The 13,380-nt window shown below is 50.4% G+C and overlaps 1 protein-coding gene across 1 annotated transcript; it reads right to left on the bottom strand.

Moving 5' to 3' along the window:
* Positions 1–5,786: 5,786 nt before the first annotated feature.
* NSFL1C (NSFL1 cofactor) lies at positions 5,787–13,319 on the bottom strand. Its single transcript, XM_082065829.1, has 9 exons — positions 13,175–13,319; positions 12,339–12,436; positions 11,340–11,414; positions 9,419–9,584; positions 8,972–9,064; positions 8,230–8,339; positions 7,638–7,775; positions 7,190–7,354; positions 5,787–6,162 (listed from the first exon to the last, which is right to left on the bottom strand). Exons 1-9 carry the CDS (start codon positions 13,274–13,276, stop codon positions 6,000–6,002), a joined length of 1,110 nt encoding a protein of 369 aa, XP_081921955.1. The 5' UTR covers positions 13,277–13,319; the 3' UTR covers positions 5,787–5,999.
* Between the last annotated feature and the right edge of the window lie 61 nt (positions 13,320–13,380).

A 13,380-nucleotide genomic window follows, 5' to 3' on the forward strand; every position in this document is an offset into this window, starting at 1 on the left:
AAAAGCACCAATCTCGCTGTTAATCAGGGCTCTGCGCTGGGCTACCTGCTGCAAGCAATGAGTCTTTTGATAATACCCTGTGCCAGGGCCTGCAACATCACCAAAACAGCTTGCCATACGCTGTGGGCACCAAGGGTCTGCAGCCAAAGGGCGATGCCTCGCCCATCGCTGCGCTGACCGTTCGCTATCAGCGGCACAGAAATCGGTTCTGGAAGAACAGGGAAAGCACTCCGCAGCGCTGCAGCTGTGCCTGCTTTGCTGTTGCACAAATACTCAGCGAAAGGCTCAGAGAAGCCAAACCTCTGCAGTTTATGAAACGAGGTCATGTTGGAGTTTGCTCTCTGCACGGGAACAGTCCCTTTCCCAAGACCCCCCTCTGCTGCAGAACAGAAGATCTTATCAGCCCAGGAATGCGTGATACAAACCCCGAGCCGTGCCAGCTGATCAGCTTTTCCACAGGTTCTATGACCCAGCAACCAGCTGTTCAGCCCTTTTAAAAAAAATGTTTAAAGCCAGTAAATGGGAATTTTTTGACACAGAAGCAAGTGGCAGCATTTGGATACATTCCACTAGCAAGTCCTCCAACGTCTGAGCCCTCCTGGACGGGCAGCAGCTCTAGTGCTCCCTGCAGCACAGCTCCTTCTCCTGGGGAACCTGAGTTGTGACTTCAATGGCCACCAAGAGGCATGGGACTGGAGGAGAGGGGTGGATGCTACTGTACGGCCCCTAAGCCAATAAAGAGTTAATTTAATGAGGAGTCATGACACGTACCTGAGTAAATAAGAACATCTGGAATCCATTCCGGAACTCCCAGCGCTGGGACAGACAAGCTCAGCACAGACAAGACAGAACAGCAAATAAGATAAGCATTTAGGAATGTAGTAAATAAGTCAGAAAATGATAAATTAGTAAATGGAGAGGTGCGTGACACAGGAGCTGTTCAGCTGCCAAAGATGTGGACCTGTTGCATAATTATTATTGTACTACTCTCGGCAGAAGTGTGTAATTGGGAAATGTGGGACTCACTTGGAAAAACACTTTTGCTGACAGGTAACTAGGAGGGATTTTCCTGCCCTTTCTGTTGCTCTCGGCAGGATCCTGTGGGCAGCCGGGCTGCTCCCTCAGTTCTGACAGCGTTCGCTTCGTGTTCCATGGGCATCGCCGGATCCTGGTCAGTGCTTTTGGAGCGGCCACCAAAGTCCCCAAGCAGTCTGCAGGGTCAGACACCCCCCAGAGCCCAGGGCCACCCGCCACCGTGTGCGTTTGTGCCACCGGGCAGGGCACGGGCATTAGGGACCGGAGCGAGAGGAGATCTGCAGCCGCACTCTCAGCAGACATCTTTTCCTTCCGAAAAGAAAGTGAAACTGCTTAAAATACGCCACAAAAGCTGGCAGGAGGATCATGAACATCATTAACAAGGACTGTAGGTGAGGAGCTGCAGCTGTGTGCAATTCAGTGTGCGCAGCAGCCAATTCCCTTCACGCCAGGCCGAGCACCCATGTGCATGTTCGTTGTTGCTGTGAAGGTGCAGAACTGGGTAGCTTGGAGAAGTCAGGTCTGAGTCTCAAGAGGAGCCAAAGGCTTTTATTTCACAGGGGATGCAGCTGTGTCACCAGAACAGCACATCTGGCAGCAGGACCGGCTGAGGCGTGTGGGCTCTGTGTTCCCAGCTCTGCCAGAGTGACTGTCACCCTTCCTGGGATGACAGCGCGCGTCTACCACACGCCAATGGAAACACACAACCTGGTAAGGAAAACAACTTGGTTGCTTAATTAGATGCGTCATTTAAAATTACCAGTCTCCATCTATAAACGTTCTGGTTCACCAACAGAAACGCGATGTTCAGAATCGGTAAGAGAGAAGCATGGTCATGCTCTCACAGCCCAGCAAATCTTCACACAGGCTGACCTGGAAGAGCAAACCCCCGAAAAGACACCAGCCCCTGCCCAGGGATTAATGAGATATCGCAGGTCCCCTTGTGGTGATGGGCTTTGAAGAAACACACCAGCATCTTGTTTAACATGACTGTGACACCGATCTCCCAAGTCAGTTTTCTGCTGTAACTACAGAATCAGAAAGATCAACTCAAGGTGCTTTTTCCTGACAACAAAGGCTCAGTACAGCAGTGCTGCTTTCAGAGGAAAACCCTCTGACCAACCTGCCCAGGAGCAGACTGACGTCCCTTTAAACACACCAGGGAGCTGGAGACCCACCCAAAAAGAAGCCAGAGCATGAAGGCCGCTTTGTCCTTCTGGAAAGACTGAGTGTTGTCCAGCAATGAGGCACAAAGACTAAATTAAACATAACTGCATATAACCAAAGGCAAAAAGAAAACAGGCCAAAATTTACACTCACCCTCTTCCAGCTGCTGTTGTCCCCTCTGAGATTTCTTGCTCCTTATCTCTTGTCACTGCTTCCATTTATCTGGTAGTTGATCTACCTGAGTTTTGTGCTGAAACAACCCAACCAGCTAACTGCTTTGTGCTGTTTGCCTTGTTTTACCCAAATAAGCAGCTGAAGGTAACTAAAAATGAATGTTCCTACACCAGGATCACTGAAAAACTCCTTGGCCAAAGGCCCTGGGATAGCAAACCCTGAGCTGGGTAAAAAACATGGACCAGGAAACCTCCCATGGCAAAGGGGAGGTGAAGTTCCCAGGAAATGGCACAAAATGCTATCAGAAAACACAGGAACTCGGTCTTAGCAACAAGGACACGTGGAAAGGAAGAAGAGGAAACAAAGAAGTGTCTAAGAAGGAAAAAAAAATCCAAGGAAATCCTACGATTACCCATCTGAGGAAGGGAAAACTGTTAAAATACAGTGCTTGGAGAAAAACAGTCGGATGCAGTGGGACATCAGCCCCTGATGGGCCAGCGCAGCCACAAAACTGGGCGGTATCTTATCACACAGAAACTGAAAAGAAGCGATTTTCCCGATGGCACGTGGAGCGGTGCCTTGTACCAGCATGTGGGGGAGCGGGAAGACGGGCAAGAGTCCCCAGGGGGGGAATGATGGGAGAAAAAAATAACATTTTCAAAGTGAAACGCTTCTCCAGGCAAAGGAGGAGAAAAGACACACTTTTGTGAGCATAACTGTCAGTTTTAGAAAAGCCCCATCTCAGACTGTGACTCTGTTAAAACAAAGAAATGGAATGATAAAGGAAGGAGATTTTACTAGAGAGAAAGTCAAGCTCGCTACCAAGCATCACAAACTACAGGAGCATCAGAAACGAGCATTTACTTTCGTGCAGTAGTGCAGCAAACACCAAAGAGCTGCACAGCTGACAAGGAAGGTGATTTTCTTTACAAACCAAGGCGTCTCCTTCTACCACCCCACTTTTTCCTGTCCTGGTTTTTCATCCCTTCCCTGTTAATTAGCCTGGCTGTCACTTTTGCTTTACAGCTTATTTTATAGTAAAATGTTCCACCAGCTCCCAGGAGGAGACAGTTTAATTTGGGAGATTCCACATACGTTGCTTCCAGTTCATTTTACAGGCTCTTCTGTCAGCTTTGGGAGCAGATACACCTGTCATGGTTGCTGACACCACCTTGGTGCTCCACTCAGACACACTTCAGAGAGCGGCAGGCAGAGCTGATCCTGCTCGCCAGGAGATAAGAACGGTTCACTGCTTACAGAAAACCACAAACCGGAGATCAGAGAAGGCAAAGTGTGCAGCGGAGTCCCCGAGGGGCTGGGGCAGCAGGTGCAGGTCCCCGCAGACAGCGGGAGCTGCAGGTTCCTCAGCAGAAGCTCCGAGGTGACAAGTGGCATCTCTGCAGCAGTGCCACCCTCTGGCTCTGGGAAAACCCCCTTTTCTTGGTGGAGAAATGTCTCCAAACCCAGAACCCAGCTGAATTTATCACTTTTCCGTCCCACTGGCAGTCAGAGCTGAGAGGAAACCTGGATGCGACACTTCCCAGCGCTGGGCAGAATCTACACAACAAAACTGTTGGGGTCGGCAGGGTGATAAGTTGCTGTTTGGCTGTCAACCCTTGTTTAATCTGGGGCCACCAATGTGTCTGTCTCATCCAGCCAAACACCACAGCCACCAGCTGGTCACCACCATGGTCCTGATGCCACCAGCCAACCACAGGAGACAAACGATCTACGCTCTGTAGATAAACTTGCCCTCTGGCTCTAGCAGCGTATCCTGCCCAGCATGCTGGGACATGTCCCAGGTCCCCAAAGTGGCGCACATGGAGATCAGGATACAAAACTCCCCTGATGAACAATTACAAATTAGTGACTTCCCACGAGGCAGCTGTGACTATTTTTAGCTCTGAGGGAAATTCCCGTTCCAAATTCTCTCCGTACTGGGTCACACAGGTGACTAAGTGCTCACAATACCGACATGCGGTGATACAGGCAGGCAAATCCCCAGTTCGCCTGGCAGAAAAAAAATCATCTTTAAAAATACAGTGAGATTTTTAATCTCATTCAGCTGAAGACAGCTCAGCGTTGCAACCCAAAGCAGTAAGAAGAGACACCCACATGTACATCATCCAAAATACAAAAACAGATGGCAGCCGCTATTAGAAAGGGTCAAACACTGTTTTCCTATTTTGCGGGCTTTTAATGTTAATTTTCACAATAATTTACAAATTTGCTGCTACGTACATTATTTATCCATTTAGTAATGAGAAATGGAAGTTAATTCAGCTCTCAGCTGAGGAACTGCTGTCCGAATGCCCTTGCCAAGGTCTGGGTTTGGATTAGCGCAGGCAGCCAAGCGAGTTCCTCGTGCCAAACCTGCCCAACCTGCCGTCCCTCCCCAGCCCGTGTGTCCCCATGGCTGCTCCTGCGCTGGCACCACGGTAGGGACCCGGGACCTCAGAGAGCTGAGTGGGGACACAGAGCACAGCGGTTCCCGGCAGCCGATGGCTCACGGTTCGGCTCCGAAGGCCGGGGCAGCAGAACCACCGCAGGTCGGTGCAGAGCACCGTGGCACAACACCAGACAGCAAGTGGTGCCGCTACAGCAGCGCTGCCTGTCCCACGCAGGGATAACGAATTCACCCACAGGATTCTGTTCAAAGGACAGATATGGAGACGCGAGCCCAAAACACAAACAGAACAGACCAAAGCTGGAGAACTCCAGGTGTTTGGCTGTGTTAGTCCTCAGCAGAGCAGAGGAAATAAATCAAAAGGATGCTACAGCCTTGAGTTGTTCCACCTGAGGTGTTGCCATCACCTCAGTAATTCACCTCTTAAAATAAAACTTGCTTTCCAGTAAGATAAACTCTGTTTGCCTTTTACTTTCAGTCACTTGAAGCTGATTCAGCTCTGTGCCTTCCTGGAAAGAAGTCAGCAGCGAGTTGGGTTTCTCAGAGAAACGCAATACAGCAAATTAAAACTGCAGGCAGAGCAGTGAACACCCCGAGAGTCCTGCTGAGGGAAGGACAGTCAGAACTTTCCAGAAAAGCCCAGGAAGAGCATTAAACCTTGTACCTGCACACACATCGGTGTTTTCCCCACACTGAGCAAGAGCTGTTTCACACAGACTTCCACCACGACACTTTTACAGTGGCGTAACCATTGTCCTGACCATCAGATCACCCGTTCTCATATATTTTATATTTAATGTGCGAAAATAAAGGGAGTACTCTGCAGCAGTCCCTGGAGGAGAGGGAAGAGTGAAGAGACTGAGATGAGCAGTCAGTTGGCTGGATGGAAACTGCTCCCCGGGAGCTCCCTTCCCCCTTTTACCTTCCCTCTACAGCACAGTAACACAATCCACAAAAGTAACTCAAATCTCCTGGGAGAATTTGTGGCACAATAGGCTGCAGCTCCTTTCAAAACGGATTCGTTTCATTTATTTATTTTAAAGTCCACTGATCATCCTCACAAAAAAAAAAAAAGGGAAATGCAACTAAAGAGAAAAAAAGTCCAACCAAGACCTAAGAACCCAGAGCTAGGAGGAGATGCGAGCCTGTGCGGCGCGGGCGTACGCACAGGACCAGACGACAGGTGCGCGCTGCAGGTGGCCAGAGGCGTGTTCCTCTATGTCAACCGCTGCACGATGACGGCGTTGAGCAGGTTGGCTTCCTTCAGGGTCTGGTTCTCGTCAGTGAGCTCTTTGTTGGGGAAGGTGGTCATGAGGACGAAGCTGGTGGCTGCCATGGCTGGCCGGGCGTCCACTATGAAGAGCCGGATGTCGCGGACCCTGTCCAAAGGGATCAGACACACGGGGGAATCCTGTTACTGAACATCCCATGAAAGCACGTGGCAACAGCCCAAAATCACCCTTCCCAGAGCACTCAATGCTGCAGCCGCTGTACTTTTTCTTCAGCAAACAGCAGAAGCCATGGCCAGGACAATTCCGATTTAACCTGCTCCTCTGTAAGCTCCTCTGTAAGCTGCTCTATAAAGATTTTCAGCTAAATGTTCTTTCAAGGCGCCCAACAGGAACATTTGTGTTGTCAGGCGGCTACCTGAAGGCTGCTGAACCCTTCAAGATGAAGAGATTAACAAATTGGTTGACACTGGCTGCTGCGAGTGACTGAGCTCATCACACACGGCATAACCAGGATGAGCTCAACTCCCACGAGCAGCCACAACAATGACACCGCATCCATTTCCTGCGCCTGATCACCAAAGAAGGTTTTTGTAACTTACTGCATCACTCTTGATTCTCTTACAAAAACTGGACAGGTAAGTATAACCAAATGGCCACACTCTGAGACCAGGGAGGCGAGAAGGACTTCAGGAGAAGTCTGACAAGGCCGCAGGGTGTATAAACCAGCTTTGCTCATCCAAGGGAACCCGCTGCTGTATGCGCACCCCTTGGCGCTCCGTTCAGCCAGCAGGAAGGTCTGAACGGAGAGTCAGAACAACCAAGCCAAGTTCCTAATTATCTGACAGTTTCTAAAGCCCTTAGAAGAGATTGTTTTGTTTTTTTTTTATATAGGTGACATTAAGGAAAGTTCCACTGATAATACTGAAGCTCCCAAGCGCAGCATCACTGGCTATAATCCATCACTATTTGGAAAGCAAATCCTACCCTTCCGACAGTTAATAGCTGCCTTAAAACCCCACAACAATTGTGTTCATCATCACCTACAGAGAAGGATCCCCAGAGGTCCCTTTAGCAGGCTAGCCAGGATTCTAACATCTGCTCCATCTGTGCACAGTTTGCAGTGTCATCCAGGCTTTCCCAGTTAGTAACCTGTTATTTCCAGTTTTATTTGTACCTGTGATTGTGGTTGAACTTCTGGACCAGTCGCCCACCATCCGCGAGTCGGATTTGGATGTTGGTAACGGGCTGTGACTCATCAATGGCAATGGCAGAACTGGCTTTGGCTTCGTTGGCTGCCTGCTGGGCCGGCGAGCTGGTGCCCATCACTTGCGGCACGGTGCTGGGAACAGGGAGACACGAGGAGCTCTTAAAAGGGCAGCGTAACTCGGAAACACTGCTTCTACGTGACACACTATGGTGGTTCCAAACTCAGGATGTGCCTCCTGCCGTGGACAGGCTGGGCCAGCTCACAGCCTCATTTCCTCTCTTGGAGGAACAGATCCTGCACCACAGGCACAGAGTGCCTGTTCTTCAGAACAATGAATCAAAAGGATCAACCCAGCAAAACCCTGGAGCGACTTTTACCTCATACAGGCAGCAAACCAGCACTGCTGTCTCCTCACCTGCCCAGCTTCTGTCCTTCTCCAGTGAAAGCTTTAAAGACACTTTTGGGTTTCACATACTCCTCATCACGGTGATCCTCCATGTCCAGGTTCACTTGCCCGCCCCGTGCCAACCTGCGCAGCTCTGCCGGGACTTCCCTGCAAAGAGAGTGGCCTCAGGCAGCTGCCTCGGGAAACAGGCCAGGAAACCGCGGAGAAAAAGTGCGAACCGCAGACGTCTGGAACTCGAGGAATCACAGCGAGCTCTGTCTTAATTAGGAGGGCAGATGTACGCTTCCCCACTAAGAGGCACAAATTAAAGGTTACTTTTCCCTGGCCTTTACCTGGAGTGATGTGATGCATGAGAAATTCTCAGCCCAAATATAAATGTCTGTTTGTTCACATTTTGAACTCCCAAGGCCTCCTACAAACTAAAGCCACTTCCCACTTATCTGCAGTAAATGTTCAAGTCTGCCCTCCCATGGTTTCCATACTAAGAATCCAGCTCTTTTACGAAATCTCAGCTGAAATGTGCCACTGATTCAGCATCCTGAGTTCCACAAATGCTTGTTTCAGAAAACAGCTGTTTGTTCTCACCCCTCTCGCTACGTACCCTCTGCGGATATCATCAAGAAACTGGGCGTTGGACGGATCCTGGTAGCTCCTCAGTTCTCCACTGTCCAGACTGAATCCACTCTTCCAGAGCTTCAGCACAACATGGACCTGCAGCAGCCCCCCAAAAACTATCAGCCTCACTGAAGCAGCTTGGTAAGGACAATAACTGGACACAAAGTGAAAAGTTCCTGACTGGAAGAGGAATTTTGAGCTGCACAAAGTGTTCCAGCCAGGTTCCTCTGAGCTGAGAGAAAAACCTAAAGCACTGGCTATTGTAATGGTCATACACCAGTGCCTAGAAGGTGGCACCACAGAACCCTTTGTGATAAATATGGTTCAAAAGCCAAGTGTGTGCTGGGCGAGGAGCCCAAACTAAGCTCTGACCAAGGCCTAGATGCGTATTTGCTGACAAAGGAAGCACGAGAAAAACTTGCAGCAATGCTGTGAGCTCCACATCTACTCAGTGGATAAAGAAGAGTTAATCACCCAGTGCTCTTTGCACACTATTTTTCACAATCCACGCTTCTAAGGAACACTCAGATTCTTAACAAAGAAAGCTCCTTATCCAAGACCAACACATCTACCCTTCTCTAATCAGAAAACTCAAGAGAAGCAGGATTTACCACACTTCTGTCCTCTCAAATTTCTATCAAGCTTTAGAACTCTGTGGGCTCACAAGCTGCATAGCTCTAGCAGATAAATCCCTCAGGTGACATCTCCAAAATGGAACAGATACTCACGTCCTGGGCAGAGTTGGATCTCCTCTCTCCTGCCACGTAAGCGGACTCCTCCTCCGGAGTGGCCCCGAGGCGATAGCCTCCCCCCGCGAAAGGCTGCAGGATAGAGGACAGGCAGAGATTACACAGTGACACAGACCCTGGCCAGCTTGCTGCCCCCTCCCCAACACCGTTACTGGTGAGCATGGGGGCTTCGTGGCACCGGCAACATGTGCTGTCCTGCAGGCACAGTCACCAGCTTGAACAAGTTAATAAATATGGCATAAGAGAGCAGCTTTTCTTGCCGCTGTGACACAGGACTTGGAGCTTCACTGAGAGAGGAGCCCAGACTGAGCTGTTCTTTTAAGAGAATTCTGGACTCCACAGCGCCAAATCGCTGTCATGGTGGGAGCCGCACACAGGTGATGATTGACACAGGGAACAGAAGGAAGGAGAACTCTCGCTCCTCACTTTAGGTTTGCTGCTCTCGCCGCCGCTCTTGGCCGTCCGGTCAACCGCCACTGCCCCGTGCTCCTTTGCTCCTTTGAACAGATCCTCCACCAGCTCGTTGGGACTCTTCTTCCTCGGAGGACCAACAATCTGCTGTCCGCTCCTCTCTGAGCCGCCGGCGTAAAACCTGACAGAAAGCACATGGCTCCTGCGTGAGGCTGGACCGCAGCTTCTCCAGGAGACACATGTTGTGGTGGTTTAGCCACGGCCAGCAGCCAAGCACCACACAGCCGCTCGCTCACTCCCCTCCAGCAGGATGGGGGGAAGAGAATTGGAAAGGTAAAAGTGAGAAAACTTGTGGGTTGAGATAGAAACAGCTAAATAATTGAAATAAATAATAATAATAAATTGTAACAAAAAGGAAAATAAGACAGAGGAAGAAATAAAACAAGACAAGACAAATGATGCAAATGAAAACAATTGGTCAGCACCAACCAATGGATGCCCAGCCAGTCCCCAAGCAGCAGCCCCCCTGACAACCTTACCCCCAAATTTTATTGCCACATAGTGTGGAATATCCCTTGGTCAGTGGGGTCAGCTGTCATATTCATGTCACCCCGAAGTCCTTGTGCACCCCCAGCCCGCTCACTGGCAGGGTGGGAAGCAGAAAAGGCCTTGACGCTGTGCAAGCACCATTCAGTGATAACAAAAACATCCCTGGGTTATCAACCCTGTTTCCAGCACACCAGCTCCTGTGGAGAAAATTAACTTTGTCCTGCCAAAACCAGTGCACACCTGATAGGATACGTTAGCTTTACATCAGGATTCAGTTCATTTTTGTACAGTTTAATGGAACAGCTTGGATCTACAAATATTTGCTACTACTGGAAGAGACACCTGTGCTTGTGCTCAGCTGCTACCAATATTATCTCCTGCTGTAGCCACCTACAAGTTCCTGTACTGCAGAAGCTTTGGCTTTATGTCAGTTACTGCAAAATTACCTCAATAACATGATAATAATCCTCTCATCCATAGCAAGAGAAACAACCCATACTAAGGCTCAGTTTCATGTGCTAGTACCAGCTATAATACCAAGCTCAACAAGGCTTCCAGCAAGTCTATGACCTGTCAGGTGGAAGGTGGGCAACACCCAACCAGTATTTTGAGGGAAGGCACATGGTCGTGCCACACAGAGATCACCACGCATGGGACGGATCTGAACTGGAAGCAACGAAGGCAGTCAGTGAAGTGCAATGAAGCACTTCTGGAAGATTGGGTTCATCAGCTTCCAGCTGGGTCACACCACAGAGCAAGCTTGGGTCTGGCTGCAGGAGAGCGTGCAGCTCAGCTCGGCTGAGCCACCTCGGCATCCCTCAGTTCCACCCCATTTCCCTTGCCCTTAACCTCGAGGGTATTTAACTACTTGCAGCTGACACCACAGACAGCTTTCCCACTACTATGCCATGATCCCCTCGGAAAGGGAACCTAAATTCCTCCTTCCACCTCCACACTCCACTACATTACCCTTAAGCAGCACCTAAAAAAACCCCAACCAAAAAAACCCCCACAAACCCAAACAAAACCACAACCAAAACCTCAAGCAGAAATCAAAACAATCCCTGCATTATTCCCGCACTGTTCTCTATGGACACAAGTGATGATCTGAGCTTTTTTTTCTGTTCTTGACCTACAACTTCCACAGCCTACCTCAGGCTTTCTCTCAATCGCACGGTTCCATGATGCAAACTGGTGTTACGCAGCCCCGCTGAGCACGTGCGTGTACGCAGACTTCACACTGACCAACCTTTCTGTGCCACCTGAGATTTTTCACTACAGCAATTTTGTATCAACTTAAAGAAAACCAACCTCTGCACAAGTGGTAAGCCATCACAAAAGGGCAGGGATGCACACGGAGGTTTTAAGTCTTTAACTAAAAACTCACCGCTGTCCCTCTTCCTCTTCATCATCCTCCTCCTGTGCATGAACAAGGTCTCGAAACGATGTTACTCTGTGGTCACTGCAAAATCAACCAGAGTAGCACGTCAGCCCTGTGACATGTTCCAACCACATACACAAAAGCTCCTGCACGCAGCAGCTCGGTTGTCTCTGTTCTACTTTTTGGTTCTGATTCATCACTCTATGAAATGACGGGTCAGTGCTGGTTTGACCGGGATGAACCGAGCTCTTGCACCTCTCTGCTGGCTACAGCCGCAGCAAACAGGAGCGGCTCTGGCAGCGGCTCTGGCAGCGGCTGCAGCACAGCACGGTTGGTCAGTCACCAGCCCTGCTCACGTCTGGATTTTGTTCCCTTTCACAGAGCTGACACACTCAAACCTGCACAGCATCCTCCTCCAGCCCCACATCCCTCCCCACTGGTGGTTTCTGCCTGTGATCCAAACTGGAACAGGGTTCCCCTCCAGTACAGACCAACGTCTGAACTGAGAGCTTTTCCTTCAAGATACAGTCAGTAACCCCTTCTCTTTAAACCTGGGTGGTATTTCCCTACTGCACAGGGATCTGGTAATGCAAAATGAACTTATTTTTGTAAAGTGCTCAACTTGATCAGATCAGGTGTCACAGAAAATCAGAAATTTTTCCCATGGAGATACAATCTGCTCAAATGAAAGCACCACCAATTGATTGTCTTCTAAGCTCAAAAAACAAATCCAGTTTTTCCTGAGTCATAAGGCAAGCTGCCTTAACTGATCTTTGGATTAGTTGTGCAATAACATGTACTCTCACGGGTTATAAATGCTGAGGTTTCCACTATTTCTAGAGAGCCACTCGAGGTAAAGCAGACCTAACGCAGAGTTATTTCTCCTGAAAATTAATATCCAGCAATGCTTCATACAGAGCCTGCATTTTCACACAAATGGTTTCCACTGTCATGTTTACTAGCCACTGATAAACAGACCGGCCTGAGGGGAAGTTCCCTCCTCACCTGGATGTGGAGCTTCTGGATACAGAACTTGGTGTGGGCTGGGGAAGAGTCAGAATGTCCTCGTCACCCCCGTCCTCATAGAAACTAGCAAGTGCGATCTGCAAAGGAAAACCACAGGAGCTTCTCAGGAAGAGAGCAAATATTCCAGAATAAAGGCAAAAACAGGCCACAAACACAAATGAAGCTTCTGTCACGTTGGAGCCATTTTGTGTCATTTCCCCTTTGGAGGTCACAGCAAAGATGAGGCTTTACCAATTCCCAATGTTTGGCTTTGTTATGGCAGGACAGTCACCAGGGCAGGTACACCCAACTGTAAGCTTTTAATCTGCACCATTTCTATAGGGGTTATGCTAAAATTACTGTTCTGAATCAGCTGCTTTTGCAACAGACATGAGTGGACTGGGAGTTAATTAACCACAGGCAGGTTGTTTGAAGGAGACGGCACAGGTCAGCGTGAGGGCCGATCGCCCCCCTGTTCTCGGGGTGCCGAGGCTTAACTGACGGCGGCACAAACACCGCAGCACTAACAACCTCGTGAAGGCCCACGGAAAACCGACAGAAACCCAGAAAATCCCCGAACCCGCCGGTTCCTCGGCCCTGGTTGGAAATGAGCCACGTCCAAATTAAGGATAGAACCGAGACGGGCCGCGACCCCAACCAGCTCTCGCAGCCGCGGCCGCAGCCGAGCCCGCTCCCCACAGCCCGGCGAGGCCCGAGCTCCCGGCCCGGCGCCTCCTCCTCCCCCGCCGCGGCCTCCAGGCCCGCGACCCCGCCGAGTCCCCTCAGCGGGCCGGGCCCCAGGAGAGCGGAAGAGAGCGGAGAGGCGGCGGCGCTACCTGGAGGTCCCAGCCGGCGGACTCCAGGAAGAACCGCGCTCGCTCCTCCTCGACGCCGGTCACGGCCACGAACTCCCTCAGCGCCTCCTCCCTGTCCGCCATCTTGCCGCGGTGCAGCGCCGTAAACCCGCCGGGCGCCGCGCCCGCCCCGCCACGCGTGCACCGCCCAACCCACCCCGGGCGGAAACACCGCCGGGCGCAGCGCA

The sequence above is a fragment of the Streptopelia decaocto genome (assembly GCF_964273445.1).
Source record: "Streptopelia decaocto genome assembly, chromosome: 14".
Lineage (NCBI taxonomy): Eukaryota > Metazoa > Chordata > Aves > Columbiformes > Columbidae > Streptopelia > Streptopelia decaocto.